The 25751-nt window shown below is 43.4% G+C and overlaps 1 protein-coding gene across 4 annotated transcripts in view; it reads right to left on the reverse strand.

The window, feature by feature from the left end:
- Positions 1–25751, reverse strand: part of PUS7 (pseudouridine synthase 7) — a 285701-nt gene that overhangs the window by 97819 nt on the left and 162131 nt on the right. For all 4 annotated transcript variants that reach the window (XM_078680365.1, XM_078680374.1, XM_078680391.1 and 1 more), the window contains 2 exons: positions 24536–24664; positions 8992–9117 (listed from right to left, as the gene is read on the reverse strand). In XM_078680365.1, coding sequence (XP_078536491.1) covers positions 8992–9117; positions 24536–24664 — 255 coding nt within the window. The remainder of the gene's footprint in view (positions 1–8991; positions 9118–24535; positions 24665–25751) is intronic.

Raw genomic sequence — 25751 nt, forward strand, 5'->3', positions numbered from 1 at the left:
GACGCATTCAGAGATGCTAGGTACACCTGACTGGGCCTGTGCGAGCACAAAGTCTGCGACTGCCCGGAGAGGGAGTTCGCCTGGGTTGGAGCCTGGAACAATGGCCCAACCCGCTGACAAAAAGGGACAGACCCGAAGACCGGAGAAGCCTGCTTCGGCTTCCACACCCCATGTGACAGATCGGCCACCTGCGGTGGTGGACCAAGAGTCTGTGGAGGGGGGTGTAGTTTCTCTGGAGGACCTGCCCATCCCTGCTGAGTGGCATGTGGAGGGAGGGACTACCAGGGAAGAGTTCTGTAAGGGCCAGAAGGAGTGCCCTACCCTCGAGGGACTGAGGCGACAGGCTGAAGCCCAGGCAGCAGGGGACGTTGCGGGACACTACCACATTTACTGGGAGGATGGACTCCTCTACAGTGAACCCAAGGTACCCTTACCTGGTTCATCAAGGGCCTTGGTAGTCCCGCAACGGTACCGAGCCTTTCTGCTGGAATTGGCTCATGCAATACCCTTGGCAGGACACTTAGGTCAGGACAAGACCTTTGCTCGGCTTGTCCCCCACTTTTACTGGCCTCAGATGAAAGTGGCGTCCAATACCTACTGTCGGACATGTGTATCCTGCCAGGCCAGTGGGAAAACAGGGGTGAAGCTGAAAGCCCCCCTGGAACCACTTCCTGTCGTTAGCACCCCCTTTGAAAGGGTGGGCATCGGCATTGTAGGGCCATTGGATCCACCAACAACAGCTGGTCACAGGTTTATCCTGGTTCTGGTGGATCATGCCACACGGTACCCAGAGGCAATTCCTCTGAGGACTGTCACTGCAAATGTGGTGGCTAGGGCCCTAATGGGGATCTTTACCCGAGTGGGTTTCCCCAAAGAAGTTGTGTCCGACAGGGGGACCAACTTTATGTCAGCGTACATGCGGGCAATGTGGAAGGAGTGTGGAGTGACCTACCGGTTCACCACTCCCTATCACCCCCAGTCCAATGGACTGGTAGAAAGGTTCAACAAGTCCTTGAAGGGCATGATCAGAAGTCTGCCTGAAAGCCTGCGGAGGAAATGGGACGTCCTCCTACCCTGTTTGCTATTCTCCTACAGGGAAGTGCCACAGAAGGGAGTGGGCTTCAGCCCCTTTGAGCTTCTGTATGGGCACCCTGTACGCGGTCCTCTCAGCCTGGTGAAGGATGGATGGGAAAAGTCTCCCAGGAAACCCCCCCAGGATGTGGTGAGCTACATGCTGGCCTTCAGGAGCCAAATGGCGAAGTTGTGGAAGCAAGCTTCTGACAACTTGGAGGCCAGCCAGGCAGTAATGAAGGAGTGGTATGACCACAACGCTCACCCGGTGGAGTTGGAGCCTGGCCAGAAAGTGTGGGTGATGGAGCCTGGAGAGCTAAGTGCCCTCCAGGATCGCTGGACAGGCCCCTTTGAGGTGTTAGAAAAGAAGGGTAAGGCCACATACTTGGTGGACCTTAAGACCCCTCGACAGCCCCTACGGGTGCTACATGCTAACCGACTCAAACCTCACCATGAGAGGCCCGAAGTCATCTTAATGATGGTGTCTGATGGGGGAGAGGAAGAGGAAAGCGAACCTCTCCCAGACTTGTTCTCGTCTCAAGAAAAGGATGGGTCAGTGGAGGGAGTGATTCTCTCTCCAACCCTAACTCCTGAACAGCGGGAGGACTGTCGCCAGATACTGGAGCAGTACTCTACGTTATTCTCCCTTGTCCCGGGAAGGACTCACCTGTGTACCCATGATGTGGACACAGGGGACAGCCCACCAGTGAAGTCAAAGACCTACCGGCTGTCCGACAAGGTGAAGGCTAGCATCCATGGTGAGGTTGCCAAGATGCTGGAGCTAGGAGTTATAGAACCTTCCAACAGCCCCTGGTCCAGTCCGGTGGTTCTAGTGCCAAAAGCCGCTCCACCAGGCACCACTCCAGAACTGAGATTCTGTGTGGATTACCGGGGACTGAATTCAGTCACAAAAACTGATGCTCATCCGATCCCTAGGGCGGATGAATTAATTGACCGGCTAGGAGCTGCCCAATATCTAAGTACCTTTGACCTCACTTCGGGGTACTGGCAGATCTCCCTGACAGATGGAGCAAAGGAAAGGTCAGCCTTCTCCACGCCTGAGGGACACTTCCAATTTTGTGTGATGCCCTTTGGGCTCAAGAATGCCCCTGCCACTTTTCAGCGGCTGGTGAATCAGGTCCTCTCCGGAATGGAGGGTTTCTCCGCTGCTTATCTGGATGACATTGCTGTCTTCAGTAGCAGTTGGGAGGACCATTTGCAACATTTGCAAGCAGTTCTCCAGGCCCTGAAGCAAGCTGGATTGACCATCAAGGCCAGTAAATGTCAGATTGGGCAGGGGTCGGTTGTGTACCTTGGACACTTGGTGGGTAGGGGAACAGTGCAGCCCCTCCAGGCAAAGATTGAGGCAATCATAGCCTGGGAACCCCCCAAGACCCAGACTGAGGTCCGAGCTTTCCTGGGCCTCACAGGCTACTACCGGCGCTTTGTGAAGGGGTATGGCACTATTGTAGCGCCCCTCACAGAGCTTACCTCAAAGAAACAACCTCGACGGGTAGTTTGGACGGAGGCTTGTCAGCAAGCTTTTGAAAAATTGAAGCAGGCAATGTGTGCAGCACCGGTCCTGAGGGCCCCAGACTTCTCCAAGGAGTTCATTGTCCAGACAGATGCATCAGAACATGGCATTGGGGCAGTGTTATCGCAACTGAATGAAAAGGGCCTGGATCAGCCTGTAGTTTTCCTATCCAGGAGACTGCTTCCCCGGGAACAGAAGTGGAGTGCAATTGAGAGGGAAGCTATTGCGGTGGTGTGGGCTCTGAAGAAGCTGCGGCCATACCTGTTTGGCTTGCACTTCCTAGTTCAGACTGACCACCGACCCCTTCGTTGGCTGATGCAGATGAAGGGGGAGAATCCCAAGTTGCTGAGATGGTCTATCTCCCAACAGGGAATGGACTTCCGGGTGGAACACCGGCCTGGAGTGGACCACGCCATTGCAGACGGTCTCTCTAGGTATTTCCGCCTTAGTGATGAGGACTCCCAAGGGGTTGGGTAGCTCTCCCCACTTTCAGCTGGGGGGGACGCGTGTTAGACCTGTCTGGCCTTGTGTGTAGCCCCTACTATTTATTATTTATTTTGTTCCCTTTTTGCCCCTCATACCCCTTGAATCTCTTTGGATCCACTAGATTTTTATGGTGTTGGCACGGGGGATAGATGTTCTTTCGCCCTTCTGATTTTTCACCTCGGGCCTAGGTGCCCTTCATGACAGGAATTCACTTAGTTCAACAAAATGGTGGCTACTAACTGCCACAACTGTCAGTACCTTAGAATGCCCCATAGGTTAACATTAAGCCTTCCAGAACCTTCCAGACCCTACTGGACCCTGAGTGTACAGGCTATATAAGGGCAGAGGTCAGGAAGCCATTTTGTGCAGTCCAGTTAAGTAGAGGAGAGAGGCAGTGGTGTGAGGAGGACGACGCACTAGAAGGAGTTAGTTGGTCTTTGGGATAGACAACCTCTTCCAGAAGACGTTCCCCCTCTTGCCCCTGACCGAACCCTCTCAATGGTCCTTACTTCCTGAGAGGATTGCTTTGGCCGTGGCTGTGGGCCCTGAGCCCCTTTGACTCACACTTCCCCTGCGGTAGTCAAGGGAAGCCTCCTTTTCCCTCCCCTTTCTGTTTGTGGGAATTCCTCACCGGTAATCCAAAGGAGAAGGATGGAGTGAGTTTCCGCACCCTGCACTGTTAAGTATCCCCTGAGGCAAGGGCAAGCGACGGCGAAGGTGCAGTTGGGCAGGGCGCTCAATTGAAGTTGGCGCTAAGCACCGCGCAGGCCCAGTGGTGCGGCACTTCAGGAGGGAGACGGCTGAACACTGCGCAGGCCCGGAAGAAAGAAGCAGTGGCCGAGCGTGTGAGGGACGTCGTCTTGCGGAGGCTCGCAGCGGAGACACTGATCTTCCGCGCAGGTACAGCGGCAGGACCAGGAAGTAAGCAGCGAGGCTCGCGGCGGAGGCTGAAACACCGGCCGCCTCAGCCCGGCTTCCTCTGTTGGCTGGCGGTTGGGTGAAGAGTCGGAAATGCGGCGAAGAGCCATCAGGAGGACGGAGAGTTAGAGCCTTGAAGCAGTGAAACCCTCAAATCAGGCTCCAAGTAAGGTGGTGCATAAAAGGGGGAAGAGTACAGAGCGTCTGGGAAGTCAGCTAAGACGCCGGGAAGGAGCTTGTCCAGGCCCCAATTGTGAGAATAACTGTTGAAACCCTCACTCATTCACCTCATCCTAGTAAAGTAACTTCATGACTAGCCTGGGTAGTGGAGAGAGTACGTTGAAAGGCTGGTGGGGTTAAAGGCACAGAGGTTTGAGAAAAGCAAGAAATCACCTCACAGCTGAGGAAATAACCTAAGACACTGTGGGTAGCAAACTTGAAGGTGGTGTATAGTTGGAGATTTCCTTACAGGGGGGGAAAATTGAGAAGAAGACGTAGTGACCTCATCCTGTGCCTACTTGTGAAGAGGTGATGTTAGAGCTGTTAATGTGATTATAGGTAACAACTGTAATCCTGGGTTTGTCTCCCTTATTGTGAAGGAGGTAACCTCCTTGGGTCCAAAGTTCTAGATATTCCTGAAGTGATAATCTGAATTGTGTTAAAGTGTAATAATCCTCTTGGGGAAACTGGAAACACCCTAGCCTGGGTGTTCATTCTAGTAGAAAAGGGGGGGTGCTTTAGCCGTCTAAGAAGAAAGTGTCTCCCAGAGACATTCACTGTAAAAAGACTAAGCACTACTAAACCGGATTCTCCTTATGTCATTGGTTATATGTGGAAAGAACTTATAAAAATTGTATATTGTATTTAAATGCAAAGCAACTGAGAGGAGAGTGAGAAGTAAACAAAGAGTATTTTTATAAACCAGCTCTTATTTTTACACAAAGATTGGTGTAGCGTCATTTTTGAGTGGAATTGCTTGAAGTTACAGCTGGGTGGTATGCAACCTTCACACATGTGCCTCTATTAGAGATGATCTTACCCTAGGCCAGGCTACCCTAGGTGACCTGACAACTTTAGGTCCAACAAGAAGGTGTAATTGAATCAGTGGCTACTTCTTCATGGTTGTCTGGTAGCTATTGCAAAGAATTGTGGAGATACAACCCTTAACTTTTCCACACTAGACTTCACCACAGTATATCACCAGGTATTATTACAAAAGGATTATCTGGATTTCTCATCATTTAGAACACAATCGGACCTTACTGGTTAAAAACTTACGAACACACTGTTTGATGGCATGAGTGGAGTAAAAGCTTTTTATGATGACATTTTAATTTCCTATAAAGATGTTGAAAGTTGCCAACTGATCTTAAAGAAGGTACTCTATAGCCTACCATCCAGTGGATTAACACTTCATAAAGATATCTGTAATTTGTTCAAAGAATTGACATATCTGGGCCATGCTATAATCGCTGAAGGCATGAAACCTAAACTCAGTCTTGTTTCAGCGATTATCAACTCGCTCAGGCTGAAAAACAAAGATGAGCTAAGATCCTTTTTGGGTTTATGTGAATATTTTCCAAGTTCATTCAAAATTACTCAAAGTTGAACCTATGCAGAAATTAGTGAAAAGCAATATCGATTTTGCATATGAAAGTAGTATTCACCTATTAAAGAAAGAAATACAGAATGCCCCATGTCTCAAATCCTTTAATTAATTACTTCGGTCAATTGTGAATATGGATGCAAGCCAAGTTGTGCATGGTACAGTGCTAAGTCAGAATAAATAGCACGGAAATCAACTTACTGCTTCCGCTTCACGCAAATTGAAGGAACCCGAACTAAAGTATTCTGTAAGCGAAAGAGAACTTCTAGCTTGGGTACAGGCAGTAGCAAAGTTCAAGAGCTTCCTGTGGTGTAAAACATTTCTCATCCGTACTCACCATAAACCATTACTGAGCTATGTAGAACTAGTAAGGTATCCCTTCAAATTCAAAACTGCCATGCAAATTAGTGTTCAAGGTGTCATACCATTTGAATTGTTGAGGGGGCGAATACCCATTACTAAGTTTACTTCTTACATTGCTTCTAAAAAAATAATGGTTAATATTGACAATCCTCAAGAAAGGAATGAGAGGTTGCATGATGTTGTTGCATAAAAAACAAGCCCAAAAAACAGTATTAAGACCAAAGAAAAGCAGCAGCTAAAACCAGCATAACTGTAGCTGATGTGGTAAGAATCAGGTGCCCCAAAAGAAATACAGGTGAGACACGGTTTGAGGAACATTTGCGAGTGGTGAAAACATTAGGGTCGGCAATTAGATTGAAAAATGGGGGAAGGTGGAATATATCAAATGCTGTTCGTGGGATTCCTCCTGTGACAGAAAATCCACAACACTCTACAGTTAGGAGACAATACCCGTAGAAGTCAAGACGACTCTGCCACTGAGTCTGATAATCATTCCTGCCCTCACAAGCCTGTAAACTAACTTGTCCATCTTCAAACACGAGGAAAGAAGAGCACAATGTAAATCAACTAGACAATACTCTGAATAGATATGAATGTAGACCATCACGCAATGTAGGAATGCCTTCTAAATTTAAAGATTTTGTAATGATGAAAGATTTCTGACGAGGGGAGAAGTAGTGTCTGCTAAAAGGTTATTTTAATTCAATCAAATGTTATATATTACTAGGTTTTTATAATTCCCTTGTTACCTATATTGTGGTCCTTTTCCCCTTTCCATCACCCTATGGTTATGCTCATGAGTCCTGCGCTGGTCGTGGAATAATCATGGGGTTGTGACAGTTGGGTCAGCGGGTGGCAGTTATTTTGAGGGAAGTTTAGCAAGCAACCTGAATAACATTTTCAGCTACTACCTGGACTCCTGTCGTCTCTACAGAAATGCGACCCCAGAGATGAGGTGTCATGAAAATTGTGCAGGGAGTCAGAGCTCGTCAGGGAGTGCCGGGCCATTTTGCTTGTGGCTCAGCTCTGCCCCAGCAAGAGTGATTCCTCTATGCTGCTGTCCTTTGTCCAAGGTGAATAAGACGGCTCACATGGCCCTATGTACAAGAAATCAATCTTATATGTTGGGTGTGAGAGAGGAAATTGTACTTTCAATCCCCTTCCTTTATTCAGAGCAGGCTTCTCATGCGAAACTGAGAGAATAAGTTAATTACCTTCGGGAATGCCTTATCTGTTAGAGACAGGATCTAGCCGCAGATTCCTTACCTTTGAAATATCACCAGGCGCCAGACTGGATTCAGAAATTTTTCTACGGCAGTACCTCTGTGCGTCGGTAGAGGACGTTGAGCGACTCTGCAGCGACGTTGTCCACTGGATGCGACGTGGACAGAGCCCATATAAGCCCTCCCCTAAGTCAGTTTAGTCTGTGACTATGTTCCGTGCTAAATACACGGAGCCACTAATAGAGTGCTATGGAAACAGCCTACCCAAAAAGATTCTTCTTTCTATAAAACACTTTTTTTTAAAAAAACCATTGAAAGGCCCAAGACTGCTCAGAAAGAGATCTAGTGGACAAAAGGATAAACTAGTTTGCAGAGCGGGGAGGTTGGGTGGGTCGGTAAGGAATCTGTGGCTAAATCCGGTCTCTACCAGATAAAGCGTTACCGAAGGTAAGTAACTTATTCATCTGATAGAGACATCTAGCCACAGTTTCCTTACCTCGGAAGTAGACACCCAAACAAAACAATCCCCAGAGGAGGGTCTGCGACCTGATCCTACTAAAGATCCCGGACTAGGACTAGCTGGTCTATTATAAGAGAGAGAGAAGGTGACCGGCTGTCAGGAAGGTAGGTGAGGAAGAAGACGTCCCACCAGAAATATTGTGGGAAACCTGTACGGAAATGAAGTCCGTAACCATGGACAAACATGGGGGAAAACCCCTGTCAGAAGGGAACAACGGTGTTGAAATGAACACTTCAGTAACCACAATACAATACGACACAGCTCCTCCAATAGTAGCCGGATAATTAGTAGACAGGGCTAAAGGCCAAGGACAATAGCCAATACCACTGAGCCAAAGTTCCTTGCCATATAAGCAAGCGATGTAGAGAGCACCAATTAATGCTTTAGATAAGCAGTGGGAAAAATAACAACAACATGGGCATAGACCACTCGTGATAAAATGAAACAGTTCAAAAGAGATGTGAGTCCTCTGGGACTACTCAACGTAGAATCCACAAAGGAGGAAGGGTTAGCCATTGCAAACCAACAAACAAGTAGAGGTCCCTCTGGACACAAGGAAAACCTCAGTGTCGGACTAATGGAGAAGGTTTCATGGCCTTATTCGGACTAAGTGTCATATGTTTGGAGGCAGCTGGCCTTGAGTCATAGCCGATTGTGGAAGTGAGCCAGGGTTGATGGACTCGAAGTAGGGCTGTGATTAGAATTTAAATTGTGTGTTCATAACCATCAAAACTGTGCTTTTGGGAAGTGATGTGTAAGGTTATTTTCTAAAAGATCCAAAGCTACTGACATCTATAGTGGCGGATCACCCAACTTTCAGTTCTATGCTTATTTTCAAATATCGATAAATAAATATTACAAAAATCATTTGCTGTTTGGGGAAGGGTAATGCTAGAATAGCAAAATATAATTTGTGCTGGGGCTCCAAAAATGATTGCACAGACGTAGCTTTCGAATCCAATACCGGTTGAACGCCAAATAGCTGTCGGTCTTAAGTCTTTACAAAGTCCGGAGTTAATAAACTGCTGCATGGAAGATAGATGAATCAGGAAGAGGGCTCAGCAAACATGACATTTTCAGCTTCAAGTGCTGTACGTCTGAAACAAATGATTCCCTTCCCTATACCTAAACCATTATAGCAGTATGGCATTTTGAGAACAGGCAAATACAAATGTTTTCATTATTCTGTTTGTGGAAATATGTGCAAAACTGTAAGATACCCGCAAAAGACATGCTGCCAGAAAATTAGCTCTTATTCAAACTGTATTACCTTCCCACCAGGTACGTAGGCACTGCCGTGGTTCCAAATCTTTGCATCCCATAGTAATTAATGAATCCAACGTCTCGGAGAGAGTTCATTGCTTCTTCTACCTGTGCATCTGTTCCAGTAATATTCCTGTCAAACATTACAAGAAAATAGTAAAAAAGTAAAACAAGCCACATTGGTACATAACTTACAATTTATACACACTGGCACACCTGCAATGCTATAAAGCTACCTGTAGGAAAATGAAATTTTGTTGCATTTGTCCCCCCACCTTTTGCCCAATTTAGAACTACTAGATACTGGTTTCAACTCTGACAGTGCACTGAAGCTTGCTACTAAGCTCCAGTGCGCTTCCCTTAAAGAAAAGATGTGCTGAACTGTTCTCCAATTGGCAAATACTTTAGTATCCATTTAAGTCCCTAGTAAATGGTACCCCTGGTACCCAAGATATGGGTATAAAAGAGGCTCCCTAAGGGCTGCAGAATCTATTATGCCACTCTACAAGAACAGGGCCGGCCTAAGGCATGTGCAAGCTGTGCACCTGCACAGGGCCGCCAAACCCCAGGGGCCCCCACGCCAATATATATCCTTAGATACATATTTGTGTGGCGTCCCCTGGCAGGGATTTGGCGGCCTCGGGCCCCCTACCTACACTCCCTGCTCAGGGCCTCCGTGAGCCTAGAGCCGGCCCTGACAAGAACCACACACAAAGTGCAAGCAGCCAGCCATTGCACGATGCGTGAAAGGGTGCACACTCTTATGAACACATGGCATGGCTCCCTCACTCTGTACCATGCTAAAGCCACTGCATGTGATATATATGTAAGTCACCCCTACAGCAGGCCTTGTAGCCCAAAGGCAGGGTGCATTATATTACATGTGAGGACATATTAGCATGTCCAGCTATGCCCCTGTGCTGTCTAGTTCAATTACTAGATGGTAAAAGTGAATACAAAAGCCATTGTCAGTATTTGCACTGGGCACTGGTCATTAAGAATTCCCCAGCTACATGATGGCTTCAACGAAACCTATGGTGTTTGGTATCAAATACCTTATCTTAATAAATCAGTTTGAATGCCATTAGCCGATTTATTAGGATATATACCCAGAGGGCACCTTAGAGGTGCCCCATGAAAACTTAACACCCTCTTAGTTCGCTTGCTGACTGGTCTCATCCAGCCTGCCAACACAGACATGTTTCTGAGCTCCTGCAGGTGAGAGCCCATGCTCCCAGAGGCTAGAAACTATGCTTGCTCCGGAGGAATGTGTTCACACCTCCTCCACCAAAAACAGTGCCACATCCACGCTCCCTTAGCTGCACCACTGCACAGGAACAGCCAACCAAAACTCTCTGAAACTGAGCTCCCTGGCCCGAGTACACCATCACCGACTGTGCCCCCCCTGCTCCCAAGACCCTCATGAACCGAGCCCCCACTGGGAGCTCCAGGCCTTGTCCCCAAGTCTCCATCTGCAGCCTGTTTCTAGATGCGCCCCCCTACTCTGCCAACAGTGTGGCACCAACCCGTAAAGCACCTGTGCACCCAGACTCTTCTGGCCAGGTAGACCTGAACCGATGGTGGATCTTGTGACCTTGACCCCCTAACACTTTAAGTCCTAAAGAGGACCCCCAAACTACAATTGCTAATACTTTTATGCCATATAGGTTTCTTTCTCCATGGGAAAGCATTACAGCGTGAAGTGCATTTGTGTGAAATTTTTGCTTGATTGTAAAAATTGGTAACTCGAAAAGTATTTACCTACTACTGAAGCTCTCGGTGTCTAAAATAATATAAACATCCTGGTTATTTTTCTAAATTGGTCTCTTGTTTCTGCTTGAGTGTGTGTCTCTGTGTGCACAACAGATGCTTAACACTACCCTCTGATAAGCCTAAACTGCTTGCCCACACTACCACAAAAGAGAGCATTTGAGTTTATTAATTTAAGCCCTGTAAATCAATAAGGATCGTCTGGAGTTTCAACAAGGTGTACCTCATTTTGGCACACTACATTAAAAACCAGCTTGCTGCACTACCTTCATATGTGATAACTCTTGACTACTCAATAATTTACTGTAGTATACTCTGATCTTGTAGTAATCTGCCTGTTTACCATTCCTGTACCCATTCGTGGATAGATCCTTCCCCATTTTATTTTTAGGTATCTGTATTGGATTTCAACAGTTATCCATGTATTTGCTTCAGTTATTTGCATGTCAGTGTTTAGTTTCTTCTGGTTTTTTTTGAGCAACTGTACAACTGTACCTTCATACATCTATTTGATTTGGTGCACAGACAGAATAGCGAGTTTAAAATGTCGACATACACAAATACTGAGTTTTAAATAACGTTATACAGAAATATTGACAGGAAGAATATCGTGGTCAAGAACATCGACTTGCAGGTAAGAAATATCGTTTTTGGGAAGATCAAAGTTTTTAATATCATTTGCAAAAATATAGCTGTTTAAAATATATTTTAATTAGTGTTAAGTACTTTAGTATGTATTTTAAAAGTATCTGATCTATTTTTTTGTATAAGAATTAGTTTTATTTTTTAATATATATGTTAAATTTTTAGTAGTTATTAATTTTTTCTTAATTAAGTTTTGCGTTTTTAAGTTCTGTAGCGGGGTATGGGTGTATAGGGAAATAGAGAGGGAAGTAACTTAATTATAATAAATTAATGATTATTTTTTATGTATTCGTATTTATTTAATTTAGATTTTATTGTGTTAATTGTGGCAATTTATTTTTAATTATTTATTCATTGGTTGTTAATTAATTGTCAATTATGTTAATTGTGTTATTTTTTTAGGAGCGGGTTGTGGATTTATAGGGGAATAGGGCGGGAAGTAATTATAATTAATAGTAATTAGTAATTAATAATAAATTATTTATACATTTTTATATATTTAATTTAGTTTTTATAGAGTTAATTGTGGTAATTAATTTGTTAATTATTAATTAATTGACTGATAATTATTAATTAATTAATTGGCAATTATGTTAATGTGTCAAATTTTTAGGAGCGGGTAGTGGGTTTATAGGGGAATAGGATGGGAAGTATTTTAATTATAATAAATGTATTCATATTTTTTCATTTATTCATATTTATTAATTTTTATTTTATAGTGTTAATTATGGGAGTTATTTTTATGTATGAATTGGTTAATTATTAATTAATTTGTAATTATGTATGTTGTGTCATTTTTTTAGGAGTGGTTGGTGAGGTTTATTAATGGTTAATTAATGCTAATTAATTAATTACAATTAAAATATGGCAATTGTGTAATTAATTTGTGATGTAAGCTGTGGGGTTTATAGTGGTAAAGGGTGGGAAGTAAATTATTTTAAATTAATTAATACGTTTTTGTTAATTGATATGAATGTATTAATGTGAAATTAGTTATGGAAATTGTGCCATGATTTTTAGGTGTGGGTTGTGGTGTTTATTGGGGTAGAGGGTGGAAAGTATTTAGGTTTAAATAATTAATAATTAGTTGATTATTAATATTAATTTATCAATTGATAAGTATTTATGGTCAGTGTTGATTGTTATTTTGTGTGTGTGTTTTGGTTTTATAGGTAATGTTTGGGGAGTAAATACATTTTTATTTGTTTAATTGATAATTAATTATGGCGGTACATTTTTTTTCATTTAAATGTGGGTTGTGAATTGTGTGGTGTGATAGGGTAGGAAATAAACAATATTACATTTATGTAATAATTAATGTTTTTGTTTATAAACATTTTCTATTAAACAACAGTCTTTATTTTTGAATTTTTTAAAATCTATCTAGGTATTTGTTAGATTTATTTGACATTCTAATCTTTTTCTATCTTTTGTAATATTTAAAACTTTTATATATGTTTTATTTATTTTTTGCTTTTTAAAATCTTTTGGGTTGTTGTTGTTAATTTGTTTGTTTTTAATTTTGAACCGACTCCAGTGGAAATATAAATGTTTACCCCTGCGCTAGCCAACACTTTCCCTACTGTTACACAAACGAGTGGGAATAGTAATTTTTACCCCTCCGCAACCAACACTTTCTCTACTGTTGCACTCACTCTAGTGGGAATAGTATTTTTTTACCCCTCCGCTATTCAGCACTTTTCCTACTGTTGCACTCACTGGAGTGGCAATACAGATGGGGAAGCGGGAGGTTGGTAGTCCAGAGTGAGAACCAGAGGAGTCGAGGGAGAGGGGGAACAGCTACCAGAGTGGTCGGTGTATTCCTTCTACTGTCTTTGGTTCGCATGGTGTTCAGTCCTTCTCCCATGTCGCCTCCATTTAGCCCTAACCCCTTCAGCATGTTACATACTATTGCAGTGGTCTTCCACCTCCTTGAGGAGTATGAACATTAAGAGCATCATGTCACAAATCTGCACTGAGTCTTAGTCAACAATGCCCTTTTGTTTTGCTAGTGCAGTTTCTCCTCCTCCTGTCTTCCCCACTTTTTATCGGTCATTGTGCTATTGAAGTTTTCAATTGCTTGAGCTGTTATCTTTTGGCGAGAAGCAATGCTAGATCTAAAACTTCAATGGTGGTTTTGGCCTCAAGTTGTCTTGGCATGAAGCCTACATTGCAACATTTTACCTTTTGCAAGCTGGGCCTTCCAGTGTTACCCTTGGCTAGTTATTTCTAGTCAATCATCTTGAATATCCTGATAATTCTGTAATATATGCAGGATGTCCACCCTATCTGCTCTGCTGTGGGGAAGTTGCATATCTTCCTTATCTTACTTAGTTTACTAGGGGTAAGTTAGCCCCTACAGAAGATGCTGACTTGCATTAATTTCAACCTAGCAATCATTGATATTTTCAGGAGAGAATTAGGGTCTAATACATGTCCTCTATCCCTCTGCTCAAAATATGTCCATTTGTCCCCAAGAGGCATCAAGTCTATTTTGGTTTTGGTTAATATTCGTTTATATAGAGTTGTTAACAAGCCATTTTCCATGGTCAAGATTTGTTCCAGTACCATAAAAGTTTTCAATTCTTTCGTCACTCTACCCATGACGTGTTTGAACACGTACGTGGCCTTAACATCAGTTATGAATGCCCCTCTCAATGATTCCCCCTGGTATACAACATTGTGCATCAGAGAAGTCCTTCACTTTTCCATTAACATACAGGTGTCCTATCCTCTGAATACCAGTGCTTAATTTGAGTGGGTGCTTTCAGGTGCTCAGAACCTGCACTTCTTTCACAGGGCCGGGGCTACAATTTCTGACCGACCCTGCAGGTGGTGGTCTCGATATTAATTGTTTAAATTCAAAATAAAAAGAATAACATACATTGCATGGTGACTGGCTGGTAAATATTCATAGACAGGCCAGCATACGCCTGTCCAGGCAGGCATGATTGTGTATCACCACGTTAGTGATGATGTCATCTCGTCGATCACAAATCCAAGAAGTCATCGACAAACTACGTCTTGCATTCTATTCCCAGAGTCTGCTGCACCCTGCCACTACCTGAGCCTAAGCCTCCCATTGGTTAATTGTAGCTGGGGACTGGCTCAAGACGGAGTTGAGGCAAGGAAGCTGCGAGAGCGCATTTGGAATTTGGGAGTGAGGGCTCTTGAGGAAGAATAAAAGGAAGTAAGTGTGGACTTTCCACTTGCTGTGTAGCCAGATTAGCACATCCTGCAGCCCTGCATTGCTGCTATCCTCAACGTGCTCGATGAGGCTGGGGCCCAAAACAACTTTTGTGAGCCATGGCGTCACCTGTAGAATCTGTGCGCTGCACCCCAGCATGGTAATTGCTGAGCGTGCATGAGTCCAGTAGGCACCACAGCCATACTGGCAGCGTTACGGCTGGGGACAATACCTGTGCTGTAGCAGGCAGGGTCACAGCAAGCTGAGCAGTGGATGCCAATGCCGTCGCCATCCCTGGACCTACTAATTACAGGCAGTACTAGTAGTGACATCACTTGCTGTGCTTGAGCAGCTACCTGTTCTGCAAATAACCCAGTTATACTGCACTGATTAATATATGCAAAAAAAGCATTTTCATTTGGTGTACATTTTGCTTTTGCACTCGGTGTAGGTAAAAAAGTATAACACATGTCATCTTCCTCTTCTTTAGGAAAGACAACAGGAAAACGCAGTGTTCAAAATAGCAGGGACATGTACAGGCTGATGACAAGGGTCACAGGCAGCAGCAGTGTTATAGATGAGAGAGAGAGAGCAGGAGTAAAGAGGAGAAAGAAACAACAGGAGAGGAGAGAGATGAGATGGAGCTAAGTAGAAGAAAAGGAGAGCAAATTGGATACAAAGAGAAAGCAGCCATGATGTGAAGAAGAGAGCATTAAGAAGAGAGAAGATAGAATGTAAGGATGTAGAGGACAGGACAGAGGAAAAAAGCAGGCAAATAATAAAACGGAGACACAGCTAATCACTGCTAGAAGAGTGATTGTAAAGAGCCATGATCGCGGGGAGAGAGAGCAGAGCATGGATAAAAGTGAAGTGGAAAAAGGGCAGGGGTAGAATGAATAGAAGGAAAATCAGAAATGCAGGAAATAAGGTAACACACCAGGTGTGACAAAGATGATAGAAAACAATTAGAGAGGTGAGAGGATAGACTCTTAGAGCAAAGACGTAGGGGACAGACAACAGATCAAGGTTAGAAGATAGGACTCAGGCAGTGAGAGTGTTGAAAGTGGGGATCACTGGAGGAAGAAGTGAGCTGTGGCCTCCTTGGCAAAATTTTCAGCACCTGCACTTCTTATTTTACAAATTAAGCACTGCGTGAATACCAACCACCTCATATACCTTAAACGTCTGTCCCCACTCCTCTACTCTCAGGCCCATGAATCCTTATATTTGTATTGTGGGTCCATACAGTATTTGTTCTCCTGAGGTGGTTTCCAAAAAAATACAGTAAACGAGGAAGTGCCACATTTTTGTAGGGGCTGTTCCACCCATTATTGATATTAAGAGGGTGTTGCAGAAGCCTAGAATGCATCTTATCAATTGGAGCAGGGTCAAGACAGATTTGCATATGGCCGAGTTCAAACTGATGTGGCATGGTGAGCATAATTATGATGTACTGGTAATTACCAGTGGCTGAGGTTAATTCGATTATTCATTTGTCACTTTTTCGTATACTTTAAGATTATGGCATCATCAAGGGGAAAGAAATACTTTTTCTCCAAAGGCCACTCCATTTTGTTATTCCAAGATCTTTCATTGATCAGTGTACACCATTACCTACTGCAATATTTGGCAGAAACGAAGAAAATACTTTCAATTGGACAGGAAACAACATGATGAAGGGAAATCAGCACAGATTCAACAGCGCCACAAAGCACTGATGTTAAAATAAAACACAGCCTTCAAAAAGTGCTCCAGGAGTGACCTAACCCTGCTCATATTGTTAAGTAGAGGAACGCAGTCTTAGACCAACTGCAGGCTCTGAAGAAAATTTCCTGTTCATCCTGTTCAATGCAATCAGCGAGTGGGTGTGTTTCCTTCTCCCTGGTTCCCGAGGCAGCGCGGTGCGCAGAGGAAACATTGTTTGAGTAGAGAACTTTGTGTTATTCAAGTAAGGATGGCAGGACGGGGTGGGAGGACAGTTAAAGTAAAAAAATATGCAGTCTTCTCTTCCCCCATTCAGCCCACCACAATGACTTCCGAAAACCTGGGAAAGCGGTTTGACACACGTGAGGGCAAGGATAAGGGGGGAGAAAAGAATAAAAAGCCTGATAACATTGAGAGCATTGAGAAACCTGATGCAACCAAGAAAGCTCTGCTAAAGACCCCTCAGGACTCTAATAATGGTCAACCTTTAATTACTAACATGTTTGGCCCAAGTGAGGGAAAAGTGCTTAGGAGGGAGGGGGAAAGGGGGCAGAAGGAACAAATGGATGCTGCCCAGTAACGCTCCTAATGCCCCCACAGCACCCCCAGAGTTGGCACTAGAGCCTAACATTCAAACAAATCCTACCCCTAATTTGATACTCCACTACGAAGAAACTACCTTTAGAGACTCTGTCCCTGGACTCCAAGATGGCCAATAGAACCACACAAAAAACATAGAAAGAACGGATATTGAATGCTCCGTGTCCATCGAAATTGGAAATATCCCTCGGCCCTTGCCTAGGACACCCGACACACTGGAGAAGTTCTATTCCCTAACTGCTGATTCCGAAATATCAGACCAGAGTATAACTGCCTCCAGTGAGGGAGAATGGTCCAACTAGAATTGCAGCTCAGATTCGGACCCGCCCTCAAAAACGTAAGCGGTACAAAAGGGGGTGGTGATGGACGGAGCATCTGAACCAATCAAACACTCACACCCAGTCAACAGATCTGGGTTTAATCCATCACCGTTCTTTAGCCCACTCTGCCACCCCAGTTCAGTTGCAAATCAGTCTGACCCTGTGCCTTCAGATCTGGCAGAAATGGCAGAAACCGGTCCCCGGAAGCTTGTTTCCGGTCCAGGGAAGGCATGGCTTGGCAGTTCGAGCTGGACTGTTCCCATGAGGCACAGGGTCAGACTGATTTGCATATGGCCATGTCTGAACTGGGGTGGCAGAGTGGGCTAAAGAACGGTGATGGATTAAACCCAGATCGGTTGACTAGGTGTGAGTGTTTGATTGGTTCAGATGCTCCGACCATCACCACCCCCTTTTGTACCACTTTGTTCGCCATAAGTTAGCAGGGTATGCTCAGACGTGAGTCTCTTGCTCACTTTGCCACTGGATTCAAGCAAGTCGGGCTCAAGACGGCTGAAATGCCAGAAACCGGTCCTCGGAAGCTTGTTTACGGTGCAGGGAAGGCATGGCTTGGCAGTTCGGGCTGGACTGTTCCCATGAGGCACAGGGTCAGACTGATTTGCATATGGCCATGTCTGAACTGGGGTCGCAGAGTGGGCTAAAGAACGGTGATGGATTAAACCCAGATCTGTTGACTGGGTGTGAGTGTTTGATTGGTTCAGATGCTCCGTCCATCACCACCCCCTTTTGTACCACTCAAAAACCTATGGACAGAAAAAACTTAAAGTAAAGAAGGGAAGCCGGAGGAAGAGATGCGAGACCCCAGTTTGTGGAAGCACTGGGGACTTGAGAAGGAACTATTCACAACTCACTACAATGTCTGATCAAACAGATTGCTCAGGGGGGAACCGCACAATCACAGGCAACACAGAAGAGGGACGGTTGGGGACTAAGAACAATCCGGCTTTAGCAGTTGTGCTACAATCAATTAAGAGCTTCTAGGAGGAGGTAAAAATAGACAACCAAAGAGCAAGTGTGGCTGCAAAAAAAGTACAAGGGGCCATCAGGAAGGTGGGCAGAACCTGTGTCGAAATTGCGGACAGAATGGCCTCTGTGGAAGTTCGGGCTCAAAATCTGGAGAAGGATCTAGTCACATTGAAGGCACAAGGCGACGAACACGAGGGGATTGTGAAGGATTTAATGAGGAAAATGGAGGAATATGAGAACAGACATCGACGCAATAACCTCTGTGTTCTAGGCATTCCGGAAGGAGTTGAAGGGTATGGCCCTAGGAAATATATGATCTCGCTGCTCAAGTGGGCCTTTCTGGAATTGCATACCTGGGACTGGGACAGAGATCCAGAGAGCCCAAAGATTCCCGTTAACACAGTCAAAACGTCCCTCATCCACTCCTCAGTATCCACACACAATGAGTCTATATTTTGGAAGCGTTCTGCTCCGCCAGTCTCTTTTTGACTTGGCTAGATCAACTGCTAAAAAAGAATTAGATGGAGTGAGCTTCTTTACAAGACATGACTTTGCCCAAGCCACTGTCGAGCGAAGATGGAAGCTTAGACAACTCTTTAACCCCTTTCAGCAGCCCGGGGCAGAAGTTTACCTTCAGAATCCAGCTCGGCTAAAGGTTGTTTTTAAGGGAACTACTCGCAGTTTTATATCCGAAATTCAGGCCCAGGCATATCTACAGGAGATTACTGGCCAAAATGGGGGAAAGGTCTAACGACTAGCAGACTTTAATAACGTAATAACTTTACAGAAGCTGATTTAGAACACTTATTAACAATGTTAGATAAAATATTTGATTTACGGCTTTTTGAGGGTAATGTGAGGGAGGGGGAAGACTTGCGGGACAGCTGGGTTATGACAGCTCAGATGACATCATCCTGGCTCAGGCTGCCTCAGCTATAGGTTGTCGGCAGGGGAGGGTAAGGCAGAGGGGTGGGGAGGTTTCGGGGAGGAAGGAGTTGGCACAACGGGGAGAAGACACACAGTTACTCGTTTCTTTCTATCTTTCCTCTTTCATTTATGGTAGATGGGTAAGCTGCGCATAGCAACGATTAATATATGTGGCCTCAATGACTCAAAAAAAAGACAGTATACTGCAGCTGGGCTTCGGTTACTGAAGGCCGACATTATCTGTATGCAGGAAACTCGTATTGAAAGGGCTCAACTACACTTACTAAAAACACTTGGTTAAACGTTGGTGGGGGAATGACACAAAACTCTCAGACACGCAGGGTCGCGATCTTGACTTCTAAAACTACCCTTCAATTTAGGCGAACATCAGTGGACCAGCAAGGGAGGTGGGCAATACCTAAATGCTGCAAGAATAATAGGGATATACTCACTATATGCTCAATCTATGGTAGTACCTTAGACGACACAGCAGTGTTTGAACATATAAATAACAAATTAACTGCCTGGCTGCTCCCTATAATTGCATGCAGGGATTTTAATATAAATATACCTGCTGATAAAAAATTGAGTTCAGAAACTAGCTGGACATACAGTGGCAGGAAACAAAGTGTTTTGGGCACTAAGGACACTATCCTTAGAGCAAGCGCTTTACGATCTTAGGAACTGGCAAAATCCCTTGGGTCCCGGCTTTACCTATTTTTGCTTTCCACACAGCAAACATCCCAGATTAGACTTTATATTGGTATCTCACTCCCTTCTCCATGATTGTTTTATTGAGAAATCCCCACGCATTTTGGCCGATGACAGTCCTCTAATTGTAGAGATTAAGGAGGGCATTACATGGAGTTTTGAGCGAGCTCTCAGTTTTAATGATGAATACTGTAATCCTATGAGGGAGTGGATGATTCTTACTGAGAACCTAGGGAGTGCAGGAATCGAAATTGTATGGGACACATTAAAAGATGGGATACAGGGGGAACCTCTCAGATTCTCATTATCTTTGAATAAAAGAAAACGCTTATGATAAAACCACATACAAACCAGACTGGAGAAGATTTGATTACAGTGCTCCAGACTGGGGGACCCCCGTATAAGCGCAGGCAAAAGTAGCAGCTGTTAAGTCAGCAATTATGGGTATAATACCGAAAAATGCCACTGATAAAGTCGCAGTGTGGCGGGGGAAGCCTACGAGTGCAGCCAGCAGGTTAGGCATCACCTGGCAATCAGAGCTAGATAAAAAGTAACCGGAATACAATACAAGAAGTAAAAGATCCTGTACTAGGGATTTATACATACTATCAAGAGTTATATCGTGAGGACTCACCTGGGGATGCAGGAGATGTTGCGGCATATCAAAACTTGATCCTAACAGAGCAATTCTACCAGGTTGACCAGCTACTGCTGGGTGAACTCCCGTAATAGGATCAAGATATTACTATGCATTAACAGCCTCCCCAGCGGCACAGCCACTGGCCTAGCTAGCATACCTCTCAAATTTTATAACAAATTGTCATCACAACATAAAGAATGTATGACACAGCTATTTATACACGTATTCAAGGGTGGAAGACCACCAGAGTCCTGATCACAAGTGAAAATAGTAATCTTTCTGACAAAAAATAAACCATCATGCGAATCCGGCTCATAACGCCCCATAACATTAATTAATTGCCATAGCAAGATCTATTAAAAAATTCTTGCCACTCGTATGGCTTTGGTTATTCATAAGGTCATTTTCATCCAGCAACATGGATTTATCCCAGGACGTGGGACGACGGATCACATAAAAAGGGTTATCTTACTCTTGGATGCTACAAACATTTCCATGGATCCAATGGCACTCATTATGCTTGATGCAGAAAAAGCCTTTGACTGGGTCTCCTGGCCTTTCTTATGGGAGAACCTGTCAAGGATTGGAGTTGGGGAACTGTTATTGCAGGCTATTAAAATGCTTATTTTCTACCCTACAACAAGGCTTTTTGCTAATGGGGCACTTACAGATCCTTTTAAAATACCAAGGAGGCACCCGGCAGGGATGCCCATGCTCACAGCTGCTATTTGCAGTCTATATTGACCCTTTTCTTCGTCAGATGGAAAACAATAATGTTATCAGACCTACTGTAACGCATGGCTGGGAAAGTCCAGGCATATGCCGACGATATCACTCTTGTGACTCCCGACTCTGAAACTGCTATAGGCGAACTCGAAAAAGAAGCAGCGAGATGTGGCGCATTCTCAGGGTATACCCTTAATCGGAGCAAAAGCAAATAGTGGGCAATGAGAATTCAACAATCAATGACATTAGAGTAGTTAGAAAAGCAACATACTTAGGTACTGATATATCTGCAAGCACAGATAACATTGTTAAAGGTAATATAGACCTACTAGTAGTTAAAACTAAACTGGATCTGGCGAGACTGCATAATCTTTATTTATCTATTATCGGCAGATGCAATATTATTCAAATACAATTTTTTACCTAAGTTCCTTTATCTTCTGAGTGCAATCTCGCTGCAATTTACAGCTGAAAGCCTTAAAAAAATTGAGTATTTGTTTTTGTGATTCATTTGGGCATATGCTAAGCCAAAAATGGCATCTTTCTTTGCCTAGGGAAAGGGGAAGAATGGCCCTACCAAATGTAAGACTTTACTATTGGGGCACTACATTATTATACAACTCAGTTCTTATACAAGAAAAACCAAAAGATAGAGCGAGGGAAGAAGTGCCGACCCCCCTAGAACTAATAATGGGGCGGAGGCGTGTGGATGGGTCTGGCGATTTCTAAATGACAACCTCTACAAGAAAGTTTGTTTCAAAACATTACAATGGAGGTGTAGAATTTGGAAGTCAGTACGGAGACTGATTGGAGTGGGACGGCTCAACTACTATACACCACTTGGCAATAACCCCAATCTGCCAGAATATTTTCAAAGGCTCAACAATCAAAAGGTGGGGTGAAGTTGGGCTGACTAAGCTTGGTGCTTTTTTTTCTCCACAGGGTCTGGTATCTTTCAAGAATCTTAAAGAATGGTTTGAGATAGATCGGAGAGATTTTTACAAATATCTCAGAATAAGGGATTTTCTAAATAAGAAAGGTGATGGACCAATTGGATTCGCTAACAACTACATAGTTGATAAATTAAGAGAGAATAGAGATTTATCTATAAGAGTATTTTAATTCGCTAATGAAAGATGATATGGATAACCGGGCACTAAGGTGGAAAGCGGAGACTGGGGCCTCTGAAGTCTTATTCTTTCACTCAGTCAAACTGGCACAGGGTGTTTTAATCCCAGCTCGGCTACAGGCACAATACTATAAAACCGGGTTCTCACTATATTACACTCTGAAAAGAATTGCTAAACGGGGGATGGGGAGAGAAACCTTCTGCCCTCAGTGTGCATTATATCAGGCAGATTTGATTCACATCTTCGCCTCCTGTGACGCTCTAAGCAAATTAAAGCAAGAGATCACCAACTTTTTTTAAAGAGGCCCTAGGAATAGACTGCTTCCTCTCTCCGACCTTGATAAACCTTGGGGTAGCACAGAACATGCAGGGGATAACTGGAGGAGAACTAGGGTTTATTGGTATGGCAATTTTACATTTATGTATTGCATCAGCATGGCTGGATCTTAATCCCCCAGGTTCCAGCAATGGCTTTCTTGTCTTTTAGCGAACTACAATCTGTAAAAAGCTATCTATGCAAGAAGGGGAATACGCTCACAAATGAAAGGCCTAAAAAATCTGGGCACCATTAACCAGATGGATAGAGAAAAATGGGTAATCTATAAAGAGGAAATCAATTCAGAATCGAAATTAAGGATAATAGAGTGAGGCCAACTCCCCTGGGGTGGGTAGGTGGGTTGGGTTTTGGGTCGGTGGGCGGGAAGGGTTAATTAGGAAGGGTAAATAAGGGGTAAAAAAAAGAAAAAAGAAATGCATAATTGTTGTAATTCTTTGCTTTGGTTTTTCTTCTTTTCTGTTTATCTCCGACACTGAATCTTAATTGTAGTGTATACTGCCTTATAATATGCATTATTTAAAAAAATAAGTAGTTTGTGAATACTAGAACAGTAGTAAATTTAGTACAGAAAATGTAAACTGACACAAAAGTGTATGTTTACAAAACTTTACTAATGTTTTTGTATTTACAAACTACGAATGCAATGTTACTACTAGTAATTTTATGACTGTATATTTACTACTAGTAAGATTACTGGTAGTAAAATTACATTCATGGTTTGTGATACCAAGAAGTAGTAAAATTACTACACAAAAATGTAAATTCACCTTTGTGAATCGGGCCCCTGTCCAAGTAACTTTCTAGGCTTTATTATTTCTTCCTTTATTCAGAAGACTGCGGTGAGCACTGACATGGGTAACTGCTAGTTCAGTATTACAACTTTATTTAGCATTCTAACAGAAACTAGTCAGAGAAAACATTTACAAATGAGGGCTTGCTGGACAACCTTCTGCTCCATTTTTAGCTCTACTATACTATTTTATTGTGCTTCAAGGCAGTGAAAGGCAGAAAATGTGCAAGCCAAATTCTCAGCATTAAACACTCAAGGGCACTTTGAAGCACAACCTGGCGGAGACTCGCTGCCTCCTCAGTAAAGCCAATGCATGTGTTATCCATCTAGAGAATGTTAGGACTAACCGACTAACCTATCTATGGAAGACACATGTCACACACATTCCCCTACAAGTATTTTTCACTCTACCAGATCTGCCTCTGGTACCCACATGAATCTCATCGATTGGTTAGCGGTATAGCTAATGGAAGTCGTCAGATCAATTAACTTCCCCACCCCTCAGGTGCACCTTTCAGTGAGAGCCAATTACAGTTAGCGGAAGCCATCACTAGTTCACCGTGAATCCACAAGAAACAAATCAATAAAATCGAACTCAAATTCGAGGTGCTAGAACTTACACTCTGCAAACCTGGCTCCCAACTTTCTGGAACCTCCATGCAATACAACCCTTCATAATGCTGAACTCTCCAAGCAGCAACTCACTTTCCTAGCTGCTAGTTTGCCTTGTACCCTTCACCTTCTCGATTACCACCACTAATACCACCCTAACCTATAGGGCCCTTTCTATGGCCTCCAGTTACAACTAGGGTATCCTGTTAGCACCTGCCAAGCTAAATTGATATATGTCTCTCCTGTGCAGTGCTCCATTGGTTTGTAAAGAGGGCCATGTTATGTAACTCACATACACACGCTTTTAGCAAAGAGCTACAGCCGGCTGAGTTTCAGACAAGCACTCGAGGATCATCTACTGCCTCAATTTAAAATTGACTCTATGACTTTCCCTCCACAAGCACTCATAAACTCCAGTGTTTTTATTGGTGAACAGAGGTATTCATTATTAATAACAACAACATTGTACCTGAGAACAACTGTGAAGGTGTTTCCTTGGAGCTCTCCCAATTTCAATGCGAAATTCTTGTATTTGAAGTTTCCAAGTTTCAAATTCATCAGACATTTGTTTAAGTGAGCAAGTCTTTGTGCGGTGATTCTGAATAAAGAGAGATATACATAGTCAATAAAAGCCAATAAACAAAAATACATTCAAAGCCAACCAGACTGCTTATTCATTTTCATTAAAGAAATATATCAAGGGGGTAAACAATAATATAATTTTCCTGTGATTGCTGCAATCACTTCGTAAGATTATTCTGATGAACAGCATTGTTTATTCTTTTCATCCTTAATCATTTTTGGGCCCTTTATTCAATATGCGTGTTCAATTGTGCTCAACAGAAGTGGATGGAATGAGAAGCAAATCCACTGCAGATTAGGGAAAAAGTAACAGGGTTCAAGATTATGGGACAATATGACCAAGTATTTACACTGTTAAATGACATCTTCTCCATCTATTCTCTCTATAGAGGCTACATAAATTGTCTGATCATAACCTTACAATATTAAGAAGTTTTGGTTGTGTTAAGGGTAAATACCTTGATCATATCACCAACTCGAAACGCAAGTTGATATAATAGGCTCTTCTCACTATTATGTAGTTCATTAGACTAGAATGCTTCCATGTTAGGGCTCATTATAGAATCACTCTGAGGCTCTTCGTCTTTGGGAGGCGTACATTTAAGGTCCAGCTTATCAGATGATAACATGCAACAATAACAGGAGTAATAGCAATATCGTCACATGCTCATATATTCTAAATTCAATTCTGTCTCTATAGTTGGGAGGATTTCGCCACCAACAGCAAACAAGTACCTTTTGTTCATAATGATATTATGAGGAGGCCGGTGATTGATGCTGATGCACAAGTACAGTTATAGCTCTAATTTTAAGAATAACTGTGTAAAATGCCAGATATTACACTTTTTATCTGATATCCAGCACTAAGCCACAACTAGTACATAACCTCCTCAGACAGAAACCCCCTTCCTTTGAACTGTAACATTGTATTATTGAGGGTGGTGTTTCACTGCATTAATCGTTGTGTAGTTAAACTATTGTCACAGTCTCTAATGCCCTTATGGGTTGTTCCTGCTTTCAATCAACATTGTGTGGTCATTCTTTGGCAAGAATAGAAATTATTTGATCTTTCCCTAACAGATAGAAAAAAACCAAATACATTC

This window comes from Lissotriton helveticus, chromosome 1_1 (assembly GCF_964261635.1).
Source record: "Lissotriton helveticus chromosome 1_1, aLisHel1.1, whole genome shotgun sequence".
Taxonomy (NCBI): domain Eukaryota; kingdom Metazoa; phylum Chordata; class Amphibia; order Caudata; family Salamandridae; genus Lissotriton; species Lissotriton helveticus.